The sequence below is a fragment of the Leptodactylus fuscus genome, chromosome 2 (genome assembly GCF_031893055.1).
Source record: "Leptodactylus fuscus isolate aLepFus1 chromosome 2, aLepFus1.hap2, whole genome shotgun sequence".
Taxonomy (NCBI): domain Eukaryota; kingdom Metazoa; phylum Chordata; class Amphibia; order Anura; family Leptodactylidae; genus Leptodactylus; species Leptodactylus fuscus.
Genome location: NC_134266.1, coordinates 164,759,344 through 164,783,325, shown reverse-complemented (window position 1 = coordinate 164,783,325; position 23,982 = coordinate 164,759,344). Strand labels below are relative to the sequence as shown.

General features: G+C 40.8%; 1 protein-coding gene across 3 annotated transcripts in view; it reads left to right on the top strand.

Annotated features, from left to right (window-relative positions):
* FRMPD4 (FERM and PDZ domain containing 4) overlaps window positions 1–23,982 on the top strand; it is a 461,147-nt gene that overhangs the window by 48,093 nt on the left and 389,072 nt on the right. Inside the window, exon 1 of one of the 3 annotated variants that reach the window (XM_075265007.1) lies at window positions 9,178–9,654. The exons of the other annotated variants lie outside the window; for them this stretch is intronic. Coding sequence (XP_075121108.1) covers window positions 9,614–9,654 — 41 coding nt within the window. The 5' untranslated portion in view covers window positions 9,178–9,613. Of the gene's footprint in view, window positions 1–9,177; window positions 9,655–23,982 lie in introns of those variants that run through there. 3 annotated transcript variants of the gene reach the window in all.

Below are 23,982 nucleotides of genomic sequence, written 5' to 3'. Positions count from 1 at the left end.
AAAAAAAAAAAATAAAAAAAATAAAAAATATAAAAAGTATTAAAAGTTCAAATCACCCCCCTTTCCCTAGAACAAATATAAAAGTAGTTAAAAACTATGAAACATATACATGTTAGGTATCCCCACGTCCGAAATCGCCCGCTCTACAAATCTATAAAAATATTTTTCCTGTTCGGTAAACGCCGTAGCAGGAAAAATAGTCAAAAGTGCCAAACCGCCGTTTTTTCACTGTTTTGATTCTGATAAAAATTTGAATAAAAAGTGATCAAAGCAATAACATTTCCCGAAAATGGTAGAACTAAAAAGTACACCCAGCCCTTCATAAAAAGACGCCCTATGCATCCCTGTACATCTATGTATAAAAAAGTTACGGCCGTCGGAATATGGCGACTTTTAGAAAAAAAATTTTTTAACACCGTTTTCGAATTTTTTTTAGGGGTCAAAATGTAAATAAAACCATATAAATTTGGTATCCCTGGAACCGTACCGAAACACAGAATATAGGGGACATGTCATTTTGGCTGCACAGTGAACGCCGTAAAACCAAAGCCCGTAAGAAAGTCGCAGAAATGCATTTTTTCTTCAAATCCACCCCATTCTGAATTTTTTTCCTGCTTCCCAGTACATTATATAGAATAATTAATGGTGGCATCATCAAGAAAAATTTGTCCCGCAAAAATTAAGACCTCATATGGCTCTGGGAGCAGAGAAATAAAAAAGTTATGGGGTTTAGAAGGAGGGGAGTCAAAAACGAAAAACGAAAATCAAAAAATGCCATCAGCGGGAAGGGGTTAAAATAAAGCAAATGGATATGGAAAATAATATTTTTCCAAATGCCCACCAAATTTCCCATTTTTTTCCTAAATAAATGCAAAAAGATTAACTAAAATTTACATCTAAGACAAAGTACAATGTTGAACAATTTCAAAGAGGGCCTGGATGCCTTTCTCGAAGAGAACAATATTACAGTTTATCAATTCTAGATTTTAAGGACACTTTGATCCAGGGTTTTTATACTGACTGCCGGATTGGAGTCAAGAAGGAATTTTTTTTCCCTTGAAATGGGGCGATTGGCGTAATCCTCATGGTTTGTTTTTTTTTGCCTTCCTCTGGATCAAGACTGTAGGGGACCGTAGGGTTATAGGTTGGACTTGATGGACTGTTGTCTTCATCCAACTTTTATCTACTATGTAACTATGTATATGTCATGAAAAAATCACTTGTGTAAGTTAAAGCGTTCGAAAGTTATTACCTTAGAGAGTGACCCATGTCAGATTTTAAAAATGGGGCTGTGTAATGAATATGATTTTGGGCTCTGTCTTTAAGGAGGTTAATATATTCACAGATATTATTTAGCATTAAACAAACAGTAAAGATAGAATATATAGAATGGGAAATTTGTCGAGAATCAAAAAAAAACAAAAACAGAAAGGTTTCATACCTTTACTCATGGCTAGAAAAATCCTATAGAAAAAATAGCAAGTAAAATTCTGCAAAAAGATTGGAATCTCTGTCTAATAACAAATTGTAGATATGTAGCAAAATACTTTAATCTAAAATTCAGAACATTTATGTATTATTACTCTAATCTATAGACACATATTACTAATGTATTATCTTTTCATAATTCCTTTTTAACTTTTCCAATTTGTATGTGATTTTCTAAGCTAACCAGAAGATAACATAAAGGAGAATGGCACATAAGACTAACACTTTACTTGGAGATTTTAATGTTTAGCTTGAATACCATTCACAGATCCACATGTCACTGCTCTATTGCAAACAGGTACAGTATTAAAGGGATTCTACCATTAAAATCAATTTTTTTGTCGATCACACGTAGGAATAGCCTTAAGAAAGGCTATTCTTCTCCTACCTTTAGATGTCTTCTCCGCTCCGCCATTCGGTAGAAATCCTGATTTTCGTCTTTATGCAAATGAGTTCTCTTGCAGCACTGGGGGTGGTCCCCAGTGCTCAAAAGGCACAGGGGGCATCCCCAATGCTGCGAGAGAAATCTTCAGTGCTGCCTCCATCTTCTTCAGGAATGGCCTCCTCACACGTGGTCTTTCGGCGAGGGTATCAAACTTCTAGGCCTTGGGCAGAGCCGACTGCGCATTCCCACGGCCACAAGAAAAATGGCCGCTTACACAGTAAGTAAGCAGCCATTTTCTTGTGGCTTGTGGACCCCCCCAGTGCCTTTTGAGCGCTAGGGACCGCCCCCAGTGCTGCAAGAGAACTCATTTGCATACGGATGAAAACCAGAATTTCTACAGAACGGCGGCGCGGAGAAGACATCTAAAGGTAAGAGAAGAATAGCTTTTCTTAATGCTATTCCTACGTGTGATCGACAAATTTATTTTAATGGTAGAATCCCTTTAATGAATATATTAATCAAGCCATAGCTATGCCTTTACCTAATCCATTTATCACTAGTCATTTATAAGGCTCCATCACCACTTCTTTAATGGCTTCCCGATTAATCACTTATAAGATGGAGTGATTGGCTCAGAAGGAAGTTTTAATGAGCGTTGAAAACATTATAAGCACTTGAACAATCATAAATTATATAAGTGCAGTGCACCATTTATAGCCATTCAGAGGGAATAATAGAATATCCCTTTAATTGTGCTTTCATAGTATAGACCTCCAATTAAATCCTTGATGGCCTCTTTCTGTCTCTCCTATATCTATCTTATAAATATCTTATAAAAATAGACATCTATATATAGGACTTTGCAATTTCCTTTTGATCTATCTTAGAGATCTTGTGCCCACAACAATATTCAATATAGCAGTTGTACTAGGCACCCACTTAGAATCCCATGTACAGAAATATATCATTTTTATGAGACAATAATCTCTTCATAGTAACTTACCCAAGTCATAAACAACTGAATCACTTCCACTATGTTTAAAATTGCTATTCAGTTCAACATCTTTAAAAATATCATATATATTCTATCTGAGCATTAATTCTCCAAAGATATCCATCTTATCCAGACATTGCCAAGAAAAGTGTGTGGATTTGTCTAATCTCATGTAAATATAAACCATTGCTAACAAAGCATTGGATCATATGTATAATATTTGTGTACCATTGCAATCTAAATATAGCCTCATCTATAATTCACGCGTTCTGCTTCTACTCAGATGTTAAAGACAAGAATGACATTTTTGTAGCCAGTGAATTAATTAACACTTTGTTATTTCAACAGCATGAATGTGCCACCACTGTGTTATTACCTTTAAGACATATTCAGACTTATAAATTCATATGTTGTGTTCATTTCAGTGTATTAGGCAGTGAGTTTATAGTCATTTTGTGATGGCTAGATGACTTAGTCTGAACATTTCCAAAATGACAGGTTTTGCGGAGTGTTTAATAGGTAATACCAAACAAAAGTGGTTCAAAGAAGGACTGCAACATAGTCGTGGGCACCCAAAATTCATTATGGCAATTATAGAAAGGTGTCAGAAAACTCTGCACTGTACTGTTGTATATGGGACCTCAGACTGATAAGACCTATGTCCACTGCTTATGGTGCCTAAGCATGAGTTTTTGCACACACTTATGGGTTTTTGCAAGGTGCGTCAGATGAAGGGTGAACCTTGCGAAGAGTTTGTAATGCTCTGGGCAATATTTAGCTGAATATTGCATCCTGCCTTTACAGAAAAAAAATTTGTTTCAATCTGAACATCTATGGGATGTATTGGAAAAACAACAGTACACATTTAGGCAGCTTAGTGCTTACCCATTGCTTCTCACGGGCTCTCCAGAACTCGAAATGAAATCTCCGGCCTTTGTCCTCAGTGACTACATATCTGCTTTTGCCACTGCTCACTCCCAGAACAAGTCTTTCTCACATGTCATCCTTGAAACACATGACACTCATTTCTTAAAGGCACATATGTTGCATATTCTGGCAAAAGTCTGTAATGGAAGAAAGTGAAATTTAATATTGTGTTTGACCTCCTTGTGACCTTCTTTAAAAAAAAAAAAGAAGAAAAAGTTAACATATTCATGATATGAATTAAAGGGGTTAACCAAGTTTTGAAGTTATTCCCTATTGATAGGATAAGTGGGTGAGTGGGGATTTGTCAGTGCTCCCATAGAGAACAAATGGAGTAGTATGTCACATTCTTGGCTTGTCACTCTATCAGAATAGAGAAACCTTACCCCTGTGCTCAGGATTTTGGGAGTTCCAGTGGTCAGATTGATCTGGGATAACCTTTGAACTTGAGTAAAAACCCCTTAATATTTTCACACACTTCTTTTTGGAATATTACTACATAAGTTATTGGTGTGACCCAATCTGGATTATGCAGTTCAGTTCTGGGCACCAATATATAGAAAGGATGTCGTACAGATGGAAAAAGGTTCAACAAAGGGGCATAAAACTGACGAGGGGCATGGAGGACCTCAATTGTGTGAAGAGACTATGTGATTTAAATATGTTTAGCCTGCAGAAGAGGCATTTTAAGAGGAGATATGATAAACCTGTATAAGGGGGTGTTCACACTGCCGTTGGTGTCCGTTACGAAGGTGTCCGTTTAAAAGAAAAAAACCGGACACCTATCATAACGGACATTAACTGACACTAAGGGGTCGTTCACACTACCGTCAGTGTCTGACAGGTAGTCTCCGCTCCTAGTGTCCATTCAAAATCTTGCACGGACATTAGGACCGGACACTAGCTGTGTCTGTGACACTTGTCATTCAGGTGCGTTCTTTTGCACTCCGTGCCCTTCCTTCACTGTCCGCATGTAAAGATGTCCGACTTTTCAAGCAGAAAGATCGCCATTTAAATGAATGAAAAGTGTCACGGACACAGCTAGTGTCTGCTCCTAATATCCGTGCTAGATTTTGAATGGACACTAGCAGCGGACACTACCTGTCAGACAATGACGGTAGTGTGAACGCTCCCTTACTGTCCGTTATATGTCCGTTGCCCATAGACGTCAATGTTAAAAAAAGAACGGACACTTTCTGTCCGTTTTTTCAAACAGACAAAAAAAATCCTGCATGTGTGATTTCTCTATCCGCTTGAAGAAACGGACATGGTTGTTAACGGATCCTTAAGGACACAAACGGACAACAGATGAAATCCCATTGAAATGAATGGAAATTGTAACGGACACAGCTAGTGTCCGTTGCTAAAATCTTGAACGGACAGTAGTAACAGACACTGCAATCGGACACCAACGCTAGTGTGAACGCCCCCTAAATATATAAATGACCCATACAAGAAACATGAGAAAACACTGTTTTGTGTAAAATCCCCTCAAAACACAAGTGGGCAATCTCTCTGGAGAAAAAAAGATTTAACATCATCGCTGGGCTGTGAGGACTGCCCCCCCCCCTAATAGTACTTGTCCATAGACTTGTAGTGGGGGGACATTTCTCACAGCTCAGTGTCATCCCTAGGTGGTAAGGAATTCCCCCTCTGACAGTACAGGACTATGTTACAGTACTGTCACAAGGGGCCATTCCTCATAGCCCAGTGATGACTATGTCTATGCTGTGAGGAACACCCTTATACAGTGGGGAGGTATCAGTGCCGAAATTAATGGCACTGATATCTCCTCCACCGGGGCGCAAACCAGGAAAACTAACAATGCACTGAATTCAGCACACTGTCTGCTTTCTACATAAAACCGCATATTCATGAGGACATGAAAGGCATATAATGGTACCAATATCTCCGGCCCTGGGGCACATACCAGGAAAGCCAACAGTGTACCAAATTCAGTGCACTGTTAGCTTTCTAGAGGTAAATAAAACTGTACATTCATGAGGACATGAAAGGTCCTCTATAAAACTAAGATTTAGTCTTGATGAAATTTTGTACGTCATTTTAAATTGTGTTAAAAATTGCCATAAAGTCAAAGTTCAACATAATGTAAAAAATTAACAGTTATTTGGCTGTTTATAAGGAGATGTAGCACATTTCTGCAAGACTGAAGTACCGTATTTTTCAACTATAAGACGCACTTTTTTCCCCCAAAATTTGGGGGGAAAAGAAGGGTGCATCTTATAGTCCGAATGTGGCCGCAGTACAGACCCGGCATCCGCTGTAATAGAAAGGACTGGAAACTGGGCTGAAAATTTCAGGGCAGGGCGTATTCTTGTCTGTTTTGACGCCTAAGCTTATTCATTCAAGTATATATTCCACTGAAAGCATATAGATGACGTGTGCCATCTAGTCTGTTTTTCAGACCCATACACCCCTCACCAATCAGCTGCTATCAGCAATTTTTGCACTGGCAGTAACACTTTATAATCCTAGAAAAGCCCTTTAATCTTTACTTTTGATGGGATCCAGTGACATAAAGGGCCCTAAAAGCAAAAAGACAGTAGGTGAGGTATTTAGAAGTAAGAAGAGAAAAGACAGTACAAAGAATAAGTTAGTGCCAGCAGTATATGACAATTTTTTAATAAAAAATATTAATAATAAATCTTGTTACTCAATTCCTAAGCACTCATAGAAAGTACAGTATGTGATTTATGCAGATGGAGGTAGCGTATGATAAGACATAAGACGTCTAGGCTTGTTTGAGTGCATATCACATTTGTAAGGGATATATTGGAGTAGATTTATAGAAACTGTCTTAGTTGCTCATAGCAGCCAATCACAATGCAACTTTCATTTCTTATATTGCTTTTGGAAAAGGAAAGTTGTGCTGTTATTGGTTGCTTGGGGCAGTTTTCATAAATAGATAGTTTAGATAATAGATAGTCTAAAAGATCGACCGAATGGGAAAAAAATCCCCAATATTCCCAAGATGTGTCATCAAGGTATAATGGGCATTTTGGCACTTCTCCCTACACTATTCATCAGCATATTTTTTTTTACAATGCACTTTCTTCAACTATGGTTTTCATGCGGCGACCTATACGACTTAGGCCATAAATGTTTGTATATATCAGAGGATTATCCCACAATATATGCAGATGTTAGGTTTGGACAGAGCCTTATCCAAATATAATATAGATGGCCAATAGTAATTAAAATTCATAAGCATATGAATATTAATGTTACCTTACATTAATCTGAAAGTCATAAACATTCTCTAAGAGTCAAAGTAGTCTAATGCAAACCCCTAAAGTACTAAGCAAAGGGGGAATATTAACTCCTTCAGAGGTTACTGTCATGGATTTAGGCTTTCTCTTCTTGAGAGGTATCAGTCCGGATATGTGAAAGGTGTTTTGCTGAGATAAAGTGTATTGAGCAGATATCTCAGGCATCTCTTCTCCAATATGTGAATCACTCCTATAGTCTTTCAGGCCTGATTAATTGATACTAGAATCACAAATGTATCACGTAAAGTAACGCTGTAGCTGACAGGAAGTCCGTCTTTTAGACTTTTCTTATGGTTTCTGTAAAATCTACTGAAGAGCTACTTAAAGAGGTTTCCCAGGCTAAATAATATGTTCTAATTAGGCTAGGAGAGGTGAAAAAAAATAATAAAAACACATCAGCGTCCTCCCAGAGCAGTCTGGTCCTGCAGTTCATCTTGCTCTTGAATTTCTTGCTGGCTGTGACATATGGGCTCCTTTCACATGATATCTGAGGCCAATCAACAGCTTCAATGGCCTCAGTAATGGAGCTGGGGACGTCACAGGTACTGTTGACCCTGATACCCTTCTTGAGGCCACAGATTGGCCTCAGTTGTGACATGCAGCAGGTACTTCTACCAGAAGACAGCAATAGAGGTGCAGGACCGGACTGAGCGAGGAGGCATTGGAGCATCAGGACAGGTGAGGGCGGGTTCACAACTACACCCAGTCTCCGCTTTGCGGGTTTCCGTCTTCTGCCGACAGGACACGGAAACTTGGCAGTCAGTGTCTGTCTGTGAGCGCCCCTGACCGTCTTCTGGTCTCCGCAACAAAACCATTTTTTTTAACTGGACACAAAGTCCTGCATGTCCGTTTTTGTGTCCCGTTAAAAAAAATGGTTTTACTGCGGAGACCAGAAGGCGCTCACGGGCGGACACTTTGTAAACCCATTCAAATGAATGGATTTGAAAAGTGACTGCCGGATTCTGTCTCCTGTCCAGTTTCTCTGGCAGAAGATGAAAACCTGAAAGCAGAAACCGGGTGCTAACCTGCCCTGAGTATGGGTTTTCTTTTATTTTTTTCACCACTCCCTAATTAATAGATAAAATTTTAGCCTGGACAACCCCTTAAAACTTTAAGAGATAAGAGATCTTATCCGTAAAACCAGTACTTGTGTCTTACTTACTTTAACATCTTTGCCCTTACAGACGTCTGCGCCATCATCCGGTCGCATGCTACGGCGCAGGAGGTTTGTACATTTATGATTTTCTGCTCCTGTTGTTTTAGCACTGCTGAGTATTCATTGCGATATGTCAGTCTAACCAGTGCTTGAGCTCCTCTGGTTACTAAGGACTTAACGCTAGTAGCTCTTTGATTGACATCCTCACTTGCCAATCAAGTTTAGGATGGGTACTTGTTACCCTTTATATATTTTTCCAACCCTCGCTTGGTTGCTTGCTATTGCTTCTCTGTGTGTGCTGGATATTTACTGTTATACATTTCTAACCTTTGTTTTTCCCCTTTTGATTATTCTGGTTTCGATTCTGTACTGTGCTGCCCGACTGGTTGTGACCTTTGGCTCTCTTGATTACATGTGTCTGTTTTTGTCTTGTCTGCATTTTTTTGTATACACTTGTATTACAGGAAGGGACTGTTGCCCAGTTGTTCTCTACCACCTAGGGTAGTTGAGGCAATTAAGAAAGGACTGGGGCTGGTTCGAGTATTAGGACTCACTGTCTCTGTCATTCCCTTACTCCCAGGTTTCAGCAGCAGCAACTGGGGAATTGCTTAACTTGCAATTCCCTAACACTTAGAGTATATAATTCTGCATACTTGGCACCATGTTAGCTTGACACCATATTTTTATGTTACCATATTGTGTCCATGTTGTTAATTTTGACTGTTATTTTCTGTAAATTACTATGATATGACTTTGATGACTTTTACTAAAGACTGTTCTGATTTATATGGAAGATTGGGTTAGCCAAACTCTAGCCTTATACAAGTGTACATAGGTGTAAGTGGAGTACTAGCGAAGGGTAAGGCTATGGAGTGATGTCAGAGGTCTTGCAGAGCAGAAGGTAGTAGTGTGAGCATTATGCAGAGGCAGGGGTGATTTACTGCATCTCTGAAGCTCTCCTTCCTCTCTCTGTGCTGCTTCACTGCATGCACACTGGCTGCTCCTACCTCCTCCCCTTTTGTTTCTCTTTCACTGCCTGGGATCAGCAGTCTTCAATGAAGAAAGCACAGCAAAGATGCTTAAAAGAGCTACATGGACACCGGCTAAACAATGTTCAATAGCATGCTGTAAATTAGACATGCAGCAAGGAGCCTGAAGACTAGATATTGTCACATTGACATCTCTCAACACTCATATTTGCTGGATGCAAATATAGATTCAATGGTCTTTCTGAGTGATTCATTCCCAAACTGCAGACCTAAGATGATACTGTGCTGCATTCTGATGTAGAAGACATCCAATATTTGTTGAGACCTGTGATAACAGCAGGATGTTGCTTGACTGAAGGAAGGGGAGAACAGAGCTCAGCTGCATGCATGGATGTGTTTGGCTTTGCAAAGATTGCTAAGCTATCCAGGTAAGTTTACCACTGTCACATTGTATGGATGGGGAGCATGTGTGACCAGTGCTACTGTACCTCCTTAAAGAGCAATAGGGGGAGGGGGTATAAGCCAAGGCATGCAATCTGCAGTCACAGGACTAGCAGTGTAACAATCAAGGTCTCCCATTTACCATAGATGAAAGCTGTCATCTCTTTCTTGCAACCTATTTCCTATGCATTTGGGTTTAATATTTATGTGACTCTTGTTACACTATGACGTTATATGGGGGTACCAATAGAAGCTAGCCACATTATGCTGTACTGTCTAGCATCTTCATGATGGGGGGTGAATCTTCACAATGCTGTTAACAATGGACATGTCCAGAGATCAGCCTGTGCTACACCACTGGTTGCTGACTGCTAGGAATGTAAAGTATATTACAGTATCTGTCATACATAACCTATTTCATACAACTTCATCATAAAATATATAGACAAATAGATAAACAGACTAAAATATATAGATCTTTATGTAGATAGATAGTATTTATTTTGATTAGTGCATACATAATAAATAGATAAAAATAGATAATCTAGAAATAGTGATAGACAGATTCCAGCTGATTCCAGAAATGCCTTTACTCGATACTTGTTCAGGCCTGGATCAATATGGCAAACATCTATGTACTAGAGTAAAGGCTAACTGATGGCTCATTGTAAAAGCACAATCTTTCATCAATTCCTTAGAAGTGAAATATCTGAACAATCTTGTAGCGTGCCGCTCTACCTCTACAGGAACACATTTTTTAGAACTCCTATTTTGCAACAGTTGCTACAAGATAATTCCGGAAAAGTAAACAGTGTCGGCCTACCTTTCTATATAGTGTTATTGCATGTACTAGCGTACAGTCGGAAACTTGCATCTTTAAAGACATATCTCTTTAAACCAGTGATCTAAGATAACCTTTGTTCATCATATCCTGACTATGACGACGACTTAATATTAAGAATGCTTGGCACTCATACAGATTGGACTACCGTATGAATCACTGACATCTTTTCATTGGAGAAGCGCTAAGGATAATAATGGCTTTGATTTTGTCCCCATTGCTTCTAAACTTTCCCATATTCTTAATCGCCCTATGCACCCATATAGCAGTAACTCATCATATCAGCAGCCTAAGTGCTATTGACAAATATATAAAACCATAATATACGTATTTTAGAAAATGGTAACTGTCAGTATAATTTTTATAGCATAGTAAATGTTTATTTAGTAGAAATTACCCCAATTTAGTAATGTAATTGATAAATTTATTTATTTGGACATGGTAGTAAGGAGAGAAAAAAATGCCATAGTAGCGTATGATGTACGATAACATATACAATGATTATTTTACATATTTTATGTTTAAATTGCTTTTAATAACATAACTTTCAATATCTATTAAACTAGGAAATATATTACTGTACACTCTGTGAAAAGCCAGGAATGTATTCCAGCATGGCCCCTTTCTCTTCTATCCCCTTGCACACATTTTATGAACAGCCTGTCTTATAAAGAACCTTAAGGGATAAAATAAGAATTTAATCACTCTTCATGGGAAATGCATTTAATTACTTGTATGCATAGATTGTAGGTCTGTGTAGTTGGCTCTTCAATTCCTAGCGAGATATGATTTTGACAGTCTTGAAAACAGTTATTAAAAGACGTTAAAAGGACACTAATTAAAGTCATCTTCTGAGGCTATTTACGACTCCAGAAGCAAACTTAAGATTTGCCGTCAAGAAAACAGCCGTTTTGTTGATGTTGATCTGAAATGTGGGGAATAAAAAGTGCTTTAGTTGCAGGATTTCCTGATTTCTGTGTGGATAATCTTCCTAAAGGATTTAGCTCTGATCACAACATTTATGAAGAAGTGCCTTCAATTCCAGTAGTGCAGATAGCACTTGCCTATATTCCTACAAGACAGATGATCAACAGAACAAATGTTTGGTCATTGACACAATTTGTCAAAGTAACAATCTATTATGAATCTGTATCATTAACTCTTCAGAAATTAGGCTAAGGAAATGATTTTGTTTCAGAATAATGGAATAAATTCATTTTTGAGTCGGGAATATTGTAATAGTCATCATGTTCCATATTACAAATTGGTTTTATTTGTGGAAGTTACAGTAAGTTTTATAATAGGTTTATAGTTCCAAGTCTGGCAAATCTTAGTTTTTTTGTCCTATCCAAACTTAACTTCTTAAGAAGTCTAGAGCAGAACAAATTGTATTTGGACAGCTAGAAAATTGTAACTTAAGGATTTTCTATAAAAATCCCTCTCAATAATAGTAATAGACTGGAATAGTAATGGCCTTTTTCTTTAAAGGGATTCTACCATTAAAAAAACTTTTTTCTGTGGATAACACGTCAGAATAGCCTTTAGAAAGGCTATTCGCCTCCTACCTTTAGATGGGATCTCCGCCGCGCCGTTCCTTAGTAATACCGTTTTTTACCGGTATGTAAATTAGTTCTCTGGCAGCGATGGGGGCGGGCCCCAGCGCTGAAAATGCGAGGTCATCCCCACGGCTGCCAGAGAACAGGATCCTGCGCCGCCTCTGTCTTCTGCTGGATCCGCCCCTTCTTTCTTCAGCAGTGTCACCTCTGTCGGCTCTTACACTAGTCGGAACTATGGCCGCGCATGCGCAGTCGGCTTTACTAGTGTAAGAGCCGACAGAGGTGACGCTGCTGAAGAAAGAAGGGGAGGATCCAGCAGAAGACAGAGGCGGTGCAGGATCCTGTTCTCTGGCAGCTGTGGGGACGCCCTCGCATTTTCAGCGCTGGGGCCCGCCCCCATCACTGCCAGAGAACTAATTTACATACCGGTAAAAAATGGTATTACTAAGGAACGGCGCGGCGGAGATCCCATCTAAAGGTAGGAGACGAATAGCCTTTATAAAAGCTATTCCGACGTCTTATCCACAGAAAAAAGTTTTTTAATGGTAGAATCCCTTTAACTAATGTTAGACATTCTGGGATTCCTCATTCAAGTTCACGTGCGTTTTGTAGTGCTTCTTCTAACAAATATAGTGATATAATAGATGTACATGAAGGTTTAGGAAATAGAAAAAAGTTCTGTATTATCCCTAAAGGCAATAAACAAAAGTGTGATTCAGGAATGGTTTGGGGTCAAGGGCTCCTGAGAGACATGTACTAATGGTGTTACAGGTATATGTGTAAAATGTTAAATGTATAAGGATTTACAAGAGTGTTATTTCCAATTCTTGTTCTCCCGCCTATATAAATCAAACATGCACCATACCACTCCATTTATTCTACAGGGGGCCAGCTCAGATAGTGGAGTGAAGCTTTTAGGTATCTCTGAAGTCTCATAGCATGGAATCTCAATGGATGCATGGCCAGCTGATACGTTCAGATGAGGGTTCAGGGAACCCTTGTCCTTGTGACTATGGTGCCTATCCAGTGGATAGATGGTAATTTAATGACAAGAATATCATAAATCATTTTCATAATTTAAATACGAGGATGAAAAACGTTGTTATTGGAATCAAATGTTATATATAAAAAGTTCCATATGTTTGTAGATATGCTGCTTTACTTATAATATTTTATTTATTTATTTAACATTTGCGTCTGAACTTACATTGAGAACCTGAGATTTGGAATTTTCTTTATTATAAAGTTATATAAGTGTCTAAAATATTTGACTGAATTGCCTATTATTGGAAATACAATAGTTTGGTTGGTAATAAATATTAGTAGTTCATCAGTGAAAGCATATGATGGGTTAAGCCAGAATTAATGTCCTCGACTCTATTTTCTTAAATGATAGCTTGGAATAAGGATTACATTGTTTAGGGGAACAAAAGTGGAGACAGGAGCATCCATGCCAAAGGGGAAAGGGGACATCCCTGCCATGTTCTATTGCTTAGTGTATAAAGGAAAACTGAAGTCAAAGTGCTATTAATTGCTCTGGTGGTTGAAGAATTGTATCTAGTCAATACCGCAGATTTGGGAGGGATGTCAAACCCTTCCACTACTAAAGTTGTAAATTGTCAGTCCACTCTATCAAAGGTTTTCTCTGCATTTGTGCTCAGATGGCTCTATACAATGTTTTGCCTGGCTTCTGTGCACTTGATGAAACCCACTTCTATGGAATGGATCATTGAAGGCAATAGGAGCTTTATTCTTCCGGGCATCATTTTGGTATATATCTTCAGATTGCTTTTAAACCAAGTTAGATAGGACTGTCGCTAAAGCATAGCTTGGGATCTTTTCCTTTTTTTGGGAATGATTGTAACTTATGCAGCCATCATTTGTTGTGGGAGTGTGCATGCTTTATTTAAAGGAACATTTTTAATGGTGTCTTTGAGTTCCTTACACGTGAATAGTGAAAGGGAGGAGGCCTGATCTTGGCTTATTGAGGAGAAATTAAGGAAATTAAGCTAGGTGTTTATTTTCAGTTCTTGTAGAGTGTGAGGGGTATGGGGGTCTCTAATGTTACATACAATTGTTTAGTCAGGTATCAGGCTGCACATTAATCTCACATGGGTGCGTTCCTAGAGGGACTGGCCATGTTCCCTTAGAATAGCATAAATCTAACAAATGAAACATCGCTCTGAACTTGATCCAAGTAATTATGATCTATTTTATTCTAATGGACACATTCAATATATGTAAAAGTGTGACAACAACACTCAAAGAAAGTATGTTTTTTCAGGATATTCAATACAACGTTTTGGGTGATACCCCTTCATCAGTTGTATGAGTAAATCAGGGAAAACATGGATGGTCCAAAAAAGTACAATTAGGGGTCACTGTGCAATAGATCAAAGTAGCAGCGGCCTAGTTTCAAGTGGCAAGTCCTGGTGTTGCCCGGGTAGTTAGCGGTAAATTGCAAGATACTGGTGACTGATCTGCAAGCATATACAGACATAAGACTCTTTTTACAATCGATCTTGAAGCTTAGTCTTATTTCCAGATGTTAGGCTGTTGCAAGCATTGACTAAATTTAAATTGTATAAAAATATAGCTATATGTACAGTATATAACATAACAAAATGCTAAGTTAACCATTGCTATTACCAAGTTTTGCATTTACCCTTTATGTGGTAGATTTTATAGGTGTCCTTTGGTTAAAAGCTTATATTCTTTTCCAATATACTTTCTTTATCAATTTCTCAGGGTTTTCAAGATCAGTGCTTTCTATACTATTCCCTTAGTAACCACTAATACACACTAGAATCAGAGGCAAATTTGCTTGTAGTAACAATTGGACTAGTTTCATTTGATCACCGTAATACACTTAGTGGTCGCAGCATCATTTTTACCAAACTTGACACAAGATTGTGCTGTGTTTTTCTCTCCCATCAATGTAGTTGTTCTGTGAGAGGAAAGAAAGACACTTTGTTCCAATCCTTTGTTGTCAGACTGTGAAAAATATACCACATATCCGCCTGTGCTCCTCTGATCACCGCAAATTTCCATGATCAGCCTTAACTGTTTGTATCACCACAAATTACCTCAATATCCACAAACTTCCCCAAAACTCTAAGGCACTCATAATCACCCTGTGATAGATGCACGTTGCCTGTGATACCCCATATCATCCATAATCACCGTAAATTGCAGGTGATCACCACAAGTCACCTGCGATTATTAAATATTGATAGTAGAGATGAGCGAACACTAAAATGTTCGAGGTTCGAAATTCGATTCGAACAGCCGCTCACTGTTCGAGTGTTCGAATGGGTTTCGAACCCCATTATAGTCTATGGGGAACATAAACTCGTTAAGGGGGAAACCCAAATTCGTGTCTGGAGGGTCACCAAGTCCACTATGACACCCCAGGAAATGATACCAACACCCTGGAATGACACTGGGACAGCAGGGGAAGCATGTCTGGGGGCATAAAAGTCACTTTATTTCATGGAAATCCCTGTCAGTTTGCGATTTTCGCAAGCTAACTTTTCCCCATAGAAATGCATTGGCCAGTGCTGATTGGCCAGAGTACGGAACTCGACCAATCAGCGCTGGCTCTGCTGGAGGAGGCGGAGTCTAAGATAGCTCCACACCAGTCTCCATTCAGGTCCGACCTTAGACTCCGCCTCCTCCGGCAGAGCCAGCGCTGATTGGCCGAAGGCTGGCCAATGCATTCCTATGCGAATGCAGACTTAGCAGTGCTGAGTCAGTTTTGCTCAACTACACATCTGATGCACACTCGGCACTGCTACATCAGATGTAGCAATCTGATGTAGCAGAGCCGAGGGTGCACTAGAACCCCTGTGCAAACTCAGTTCACGCTAATAGAATGCATTGGCCAGCGCTGATTGGCCAATGCATTCTATTAGCCCGATGAAGTAGAGCTGAATGTGTGTGCTAAGCACACTCATTCAGCACTGCTTCATCACGCCAATACAATGCATTAGCCAGTGCTGATTGGCCAGAGTACGGAATTCGGCCAATCAGCGCTGGCCAATGCATTCTATTAGCCCGATGAAGTAGAGCTGAATGTGTGTGCTAAGCACACACATTCAGCACTGCTTCATCACGCCAATACAATGCATTAGCCAGTGCTGATTGGCCAGAGTACGGAATTCGGCCAATCAGCGCTGGCTCTGCTGGAGGAGGCGGAGTCTAAGGTCGGACCTGAATGGAGACTGGTGTGGAGCGATCTTAGACTCCGCCTCCTCCAGCAGAGCCAGCGCTGATTGGCCGAATTCCGTACTCTGGCCAATCAGCGCTGGCCAATGCATTCTATTAGCCCGATGAAGTAGAGCTGAATGTGTGTGCTAAGCACACACATTCAGCACTGCTTCATCACGCCAATACAATGCATTAGCCAGTGCTGATTGGCCAGAGTACGGAATTCGGCCAATCAGCGCTGGCTCTGCTGGAGGAGGCGGAGTCTAAGATCGCTCCACACCAGTCTCCATTCAGGTCCGACCTTAGACTCCGCCTCCTCCGGCAGAGCCAGCGCTGATTGGCCGAAGGCTGGCCAATGCATTCCTATGCGAATGCAGACTTAGCAGTGCTGAGTCAGTTTTGCTCAACTACACATCTGATGCACACTCGGCACTGCTACATCAGATGTAGCAATCTGATGTAGCAGAGCCGAGGGTGCACTAGAACCCCTGTGCAAACTCAGTTCACGCTAATAGAATGCATTGGCCAGCGCTGATTGGCCAATGCATTCTATTAGCCCGATGAAGTAGAGCTGAATGTGTGTGCTAAGCACACACATTCAGCACTGCTTCATCACGCCAATACAATGCATTAGCCAGTGCTGATTGGCCAGAGTACGGAATTCGGCCAATCAGCGCTGGCTCTGCTGGAGGAGGCGGAGTCTAAGGTCGGACCTGAATGGAGACTGGTGTGGAGCGATCTTAGACTCCGCCTCCTCCAGCAGAGCCAGCGCTGATTGGCCGAATTCCGTACTCTGGCCAATCAGCGCTGGCCAATGCATTCTATTAGCTTGATGAAGCAGAGTGTGCACAAGGGTTCAAGCGCACCCTCAGCTCTGATGTAGCAGAGCTGAGGCTGCACAAGGGTTCAAGCGCACCCTCGGCTCTGATGTAGGAGAGCCGAGGGTGCACTTGAACCCTTGTGCACCCTCAGCTCTGCTACATCAGAGCCGAGGGTGCGCTTGAACCCTTGTGCACACTCTGCTTCATCAAGCTAATAGAATGCATTGGCCAGCGCTGATTGGCCAATGTATTCTATTAGCCTGATGAAGTAGAGCTGAATGTGTGTGCTAAGCACACACATTCAGCTCTACTTCATCGGGCTAATAGAATGCATTGGCCAGCGCTGATTGGCCAGAGTACGGAACTCGACCAATCAGCGCTGGCTCTGCTGGAGGAGGCGGAGTCTAAGATCGCTCCACACCAGTCTCCATTCAGGTCCGACCTTAGACTCCGCCTCCTCCAGCAGAGCCAGCGCTGATTGGCCGAATTCCGTACTCTGGCCAATCAGCACTGGCTAATGCATTGTATTGGCGTGATGAAGCAGTGCTGAATGTGTGTGCTTAGCACACACATTCAGCTCTACTTCATCGGGCTAATAGAATGCATTGGCCAATCAGCGCTGGCCAATGCATTCTATTAGCGTGAACTGAGTTTGCACAGGGGTTCTAGTGCACCCTCGGCTCTGCTACATCAGCTTGCTACATCTGATGTAGCAGTGCCGAGTGTGCATCAGATGTGTAGTTGAGCAAAACTGACTCAGCACTGCTAAGTCTGCATTCGCATAGGAATGCATTGGCCAGCATTCGGCCAATCAGCGCTGGCTCTGCCGGAGGAGGCGGAGTCTAAGGTCGGACCTGAATGGAGACTGGTGTGGAGCGATCTTAGACTCCGCCTCCTCCAGCAGAGCCAGCGCTGATTGGTCGAGTTCCGTACTCTGGCCAATCAGCGCTGGCCAATGCATTCTATTAGCCCGATGAAGTAGAGCTGAATGTGTGTGCTTAGCACACACATTCAGCTCTACCTCATCAGGCTAATAGAATACATTGGCCAATCAGCGCTGGCCAATGCATTCTATTAGCTTGATGAAGCAGAGTGTGCACAAGGGTTCAAGTGCACCCTTGGCTCTCCTACATCAGAGCCGAGGGTGCGCTTGAACCCTTGTGCAGCCTCGGCTCTGCTACATCAGAGCCGAGGGTGCGCTTGAACCCTTGTGCACACTCTGCTTCATCAAGCTAATAGAATGCATTGGCCAGCACTGATTGGCCAGAGTACGGAATTCGGCCAATCAGCGCTGGCCAATGCATCCCTATGGGAAAAAGTTTATCTCACAAAAATCACAATTACACACCCGATAGAGCCCCAAAAAGTTATTTTTAATAACATTCCCCCCTAAATAAAGGTTTTCCCTAGCTATCCCTGCCTGTACAGCTATCCCTGTCTCATAGTCACAAAGTTCACATTCTCATATGACCCGGATTTGAAATCCACTATTCGTCTAAAATGGAGGTCACCTGATTTCGGCAGCCAATGACTTTTTCCAATTTTTTTCAATGCCCCCGGTGTCGTAGTTCCTGTCCCACCTCCCCTGCGCTGTTATTGGTGCAAAAAAGGCGCCAGGGAAGGTGGGAGGGGAATCAAATTTTGGCGCACTTTACCACGTGGTGTTCGATTCGATTCGAACATGGCGAACACCCTGATATCCGATCGAACATGTGTTCGATAGAACACTGTTCGCTCATCTCTAATTGATAGTGATCACCTCAAATCACATATGATCATCCATAATCACTAGTGATTAGAGATGAGCGAACACTAAAATGTTCGGGGTTCGAAAAAAGATTCGAACAGCCGCACACTGTTCGACTGTTCGAACGGGTTTCGAACCCCATTATAGTCTATGGGGGGAAATGCTCGTTTCAGGGGTAGGCAACATTCGATCAAATTCTACTTACCAAGTCCATGAGTGAGGGTCGGGCTGGATTCTTCTCCCTGCGCAGCGTCCCTGCGTCCTCTTCCGGCCTTGAATTCACTCTGCTAGGCATCGGGCCTGGGCAGAGCCGACTGCGCATGCCCGCACTACAAGCGGACATATGCAGTCGGCTCTGCCCAAGCCTGATGCCTGGCAGAGTGAATTCAGAGCTGGAAGACACTGCGGGGAAGCTGCGCAGGGAGAAGAATTCTAAAGGTAAGAGAAGAACCAGCGTTGATTGGCAATGTATAGCATTCTGCAAAGCAACGCTGGTTCTGCATCGAATCTTAACTTCGAACAGCTAGTAGTACTCGATCGAGTACGAGTATTTTGAATACCGTAGTATTCGATCGAACACCTACTCGATCGAGTGCTACTCGCTCATCTCTACTAGTGATCACCCTAAGCTCTGCTATCCCACAGTAAGCACACCCATTTTTTTTCATTTTTAGAATAATGCTGTTATTTTAGTATTTTTAGCTGCGGCTTTACCATAGTTTTTGTCTGCGTTTTATAAAACCAAAAAACCCCCAATAAATTGTAGTTAGTTCAACAATTACTTGTAGAAATGAATCACCAAATGTTTACTGCAAAGCAAGCGTACACCATGCTGTGCTCCAGCAGCTCAGTAGGGACACTGAGATCGCATTAGAGGCAAAATTTTATTCAGATAGTGACACGGTTCAGATCCAGTCAAGAACAACATCTGCAAGGAGTTTGTATGTGTCATCTGGCCCTTTGTTTTCGTGTTTCCGCCCATGTGTTAAAGAAGTGTGAGACACAGCAGTTTGGAGCAATGGGACCTCCATCAGTGCTCCAGACTACTATAGTGTGAAATACATTAATATGTCAGCAATGGAGGCAAACATTTTCACGGGGGAAAAGGAATATATTGTGGTGAGCCATATATCTGTGTTGCTTGTTTGATTTACCCTGACTCCTTTTAAGGGGGGTTTCTATAAGGGTATGTTCACACAGTTTGTTGATGCCGATTTTGACACAGAATCCGTCTCCAAAAACGGCTCCCATTGACTTCAATGAGAGCCGCTTGCTTTTTTTTCCCAATAGCTAGTAGCGGAAAAAAGAAGTGCGTTGCCCTATCTTGCCGCAGATTCTGTGGTTGACTCAGCCGCGGCGTCCGGCGTGAGGCTCCCGCCCGATTTAGGCCCATTCTTTGAGCCTAATCTGGATAATCTGGAGCTAGCTGCATAGAAGTGTTCACATGCAAAATGCAAATTCCGCCATGTGAACATACCCTAATTATGTCACTTATTAGTGAAAACGCGACTTGGTGCAGAAAAAAAATAAAATGAAACATATTCAAATTTCCTAAATTTCTTTTCAACTTGCAAATCTGCTAAAATGCTAAATTTATTCCAAAAGCAGTTTAAAAAAATCAATATATGGAAATATATATTCGATAAAATATTTGAACATATGTATGTTTATATTTGAAATATCGCAATTGAAAATAGAAGAAAAAATGGTTTTAAAGGTTTGTTATTTTTACATATTTTAATAAATATATGCAAATTGTATTGGTCTACCGTGACCTCCTAAATTAACTATAATATGTGTCGAAAAAACTAAGGTAAAATTTTTTGGGCGTGCAGTACCCTTACAGAGAGAGGATGGGTTCACACTACTGTTATTTAATGTCATTTGCTGTCATTCCTCATAGGATGTGAACAATGGACATTAAAGGGGCTTTAATCATTGGGAAAAGTCATTTTTAGATAAGCACATCCTCACATAGCCTACACACACACCTACCTTTAGTATGTAAATTGCCTCAGCAGATTTTGTAAAAGTCTGTTTTTATTTATATGCTAATGACCTTAGACCGTGCATTGGAAGTGTCTGTGTCTGCTCTATGTGTATGGACGACAGAGACGAGTCATCAGCACAGGAGCCTCTGCTGTGCATACACATAGAGCAGACAGTGCACAGAGACACTTCCGGTGCACGGTCTAAGCTCATTAGCATATAAATAAAAATGGACTTATACAAAATATGCTGAGGCAATCTACATACTAAAGCTAGGTGTGAAATAGCCTTTCTAAAGCCTATGCAAGGATATGCTTATCTAAAAATGACATTTCCCAATGATAGAGCCCCTTTAAGACTAAAACTGCACATAGTGAGCCACAGCCAAAAACTTCAGCAGAGACATGAGTTTTCCTCTGCGGATTTTCTGCCCCTATTGCGTAAAATGCCAGCATTTCCATAGGTATATAATTGATTTGCTGTGACTTACTAAAACGCTTGTGCTTTAAAGTCACAGCATTTCCGTTGCAGATTTTTTTCAGTAATATGCTGGTGGAATTATACAGAATCTGAACCACTTTGCAGGTAATATAAAAACACTTTTTGGAGACTGACAGCGGGTTCAGTTTAAAAATCAGTGCCAAAAAACTCAGAGTGCACTGATCTTTAGGCAGCTGATTATTGAGCGTGCTAACTCCGAGTAGAGTACAATGGCAAATTCTAATTCACTTCTTTTCAGTATAGAAATAATCCAGCTTTTCAGTACTAGTTGCATTTCTGAACATAAAATATTTTAGTCATAACACATAAACCTTGAAAGGTTTCACATTTTAATCTCTTCCCACCTCGGTCATTTTTCGATTTTCATTTTTTACGCCAAGCTATCCAAAAGCCATAACTTTTTTATTTTCCATTCACAGAGCTGAATGAGGACTTATTTTGTGTGGGACAATTCGTACTTCATGATGGTACTATTTAATATTCCATACGATGAACTAGGAAGCTAGAAACAAATTCAGAATATTTCAAAATTCTTATGGGTTTTATTTTTCTGGAATGTGAAATGGCAAAAAACCAAACAAACAAAAAAAAACCAACAAAACAGCAATTCTGTTATTTTCATCTTTTTTGCCACTATGGTGTTCACCATGTAAGATAAATATTTTATATTTTTATTTGTATAAAACAAAGTCTACTTATGTACTTGTACCTACTCCTGGCTGCTTGTGTGATTACAGATGTACCCCCCTTTTTATTATCTGCTTGTTTGAATGTATCTGCCCTGTATTTATAGATCATTGTTCCTGGATTTCCCATATGATGCTCACTTGGGATTTGTTAGTAATTGTATGGTTACAATGGCAGAATGGCAGAACATTATCAGTAATTAGCCATAATCTGACTATTAGCAGCAGAAAATGTGAAAGAACCCCATGTATGAAGGCCTATAGAGTCATTTGATGGACTGCCCAGCAAGACCCTGTACATATTGCACTCTTCAAGATTGCCCAAGTAATCTTTAAAGGGATCCTATCTTTTAAACACATTTTTTTTTTCTCCCTAACATGTCTGAATAGCCTTAAGAAAGGCTATTTGTCTCCTACCTTTCCTTGTCTTGTCCGCGCCGCCGTTCGCCTGCAATCCCGGTTTTTCTCGGTATGTAAATGAGCTCTCTCACAGCACTGGGGGTGGGCCCCAGCGCTCATACAGCACTGGATGCGTCCCCAATGCTGCCAGGGAGCTCTCCAACGCTGCCTCCATCTTCTTTTGCAACAAGGTCTTCACCGTGTCTTTTTCCGGTGGTGTCTTCTCATTTCTAGGCTTCGGGCCTAGGGCAAAGCCGACTGCGCATGCCCGTGGCCACAAGAAAAATGTCTGCTTCCACAGTATTGTAAGCAGCCATTTTTCTTGTGGCTGGTGGACATGCGCAGTCGGCTTGCCCGAGGCCTAGAAGTTAGAAGACACCACTGGAAGAAGACGCAGTGAAGACCTCATTCCAGAAGAAGATGGAGACGGCATTGAAGAGTTCTCTGGCAGCATTGGGGACGCCTCCAGTGCTGTATGAGTGCTGGGGCCCGCCCCCAGTGCTGCGAGATAGCTCATTTACATATCGAGAAAAAATGAGATTGCAGGTGAACAGCGGCGTGTAGGAGACGAATAGCCTTTCTTAAGGCTATTCCGACATGTTAGGGAGAAAAGAATGTGTTTTAAAGATAGGATAGGGGAAGGGCCAGACACAATGTATAAACAATATAAAACATGCATTAAATATATAAATCCAAACGGTCAACTAAGACCTTTGAAGATTACAAAGGGCTTAATCAGCAAAAGGAAAATAAAATTGGCTAATATTATAAAATACATAATGAAATGCAAGTGGCTATGGAAAGCAAAACAGACCCCCAAAAATTCAATATATAAATGCCAAAAAAAACCAATGTCATAATCAAGTAGGTCCCCTAAATAATGGTAATAGATAGTTGATTGCCAGGGATCAAGAATAAGCAAGAATACTTAATGGGTTCTTTTAGCTCTGTGTATACAGAACAGGGATTAGTTAATGTAGGTGTCACAAATACTGGTAAGACATCAAGCAATGTACTAAACTGGATAAATCTAGAAATGGTCCAAGCCAAGCTAAACACTATAAATGCATGCAAGGCCCTGGGATGAGATGGATTATGTGTCGAGCCAGTCCCACCATTGCTGTACACCTATTCTTAATTTGTAGGGAATCTATAGTGACTGGTACAGTGCCAAGGGACAGGTGTAAGGCTAATCTGGTGCCTATTTTCAAAAAGGGTTCTAGACCTTCCCAGGTAATTACAGACCGGTGAGTTTAACATCCATTGTGGGGAAACTGTTTGAAGGGCTCTTAAGCAACTATACACAGGAGTATGTGACTATACATAATATTATCGGTGACAGTCAGCGTGGCTTTACTAACAACAGAAGATGTCAGACTTGTCAGATTCAAGTGGTGTACCCCGGGGTTCAGTGCTGGATCCTCTGTTGTTAAACTTATTTATTAATGATATAAAAGATGGGATTAATAGCACTGTCTGTATTTTTGCAGATGAAAACAAGATATGTGATACAGTGCAGTCTGTGGAGGATGTACGTAGGTTACAAGCAGACTTGGACAGACTGAG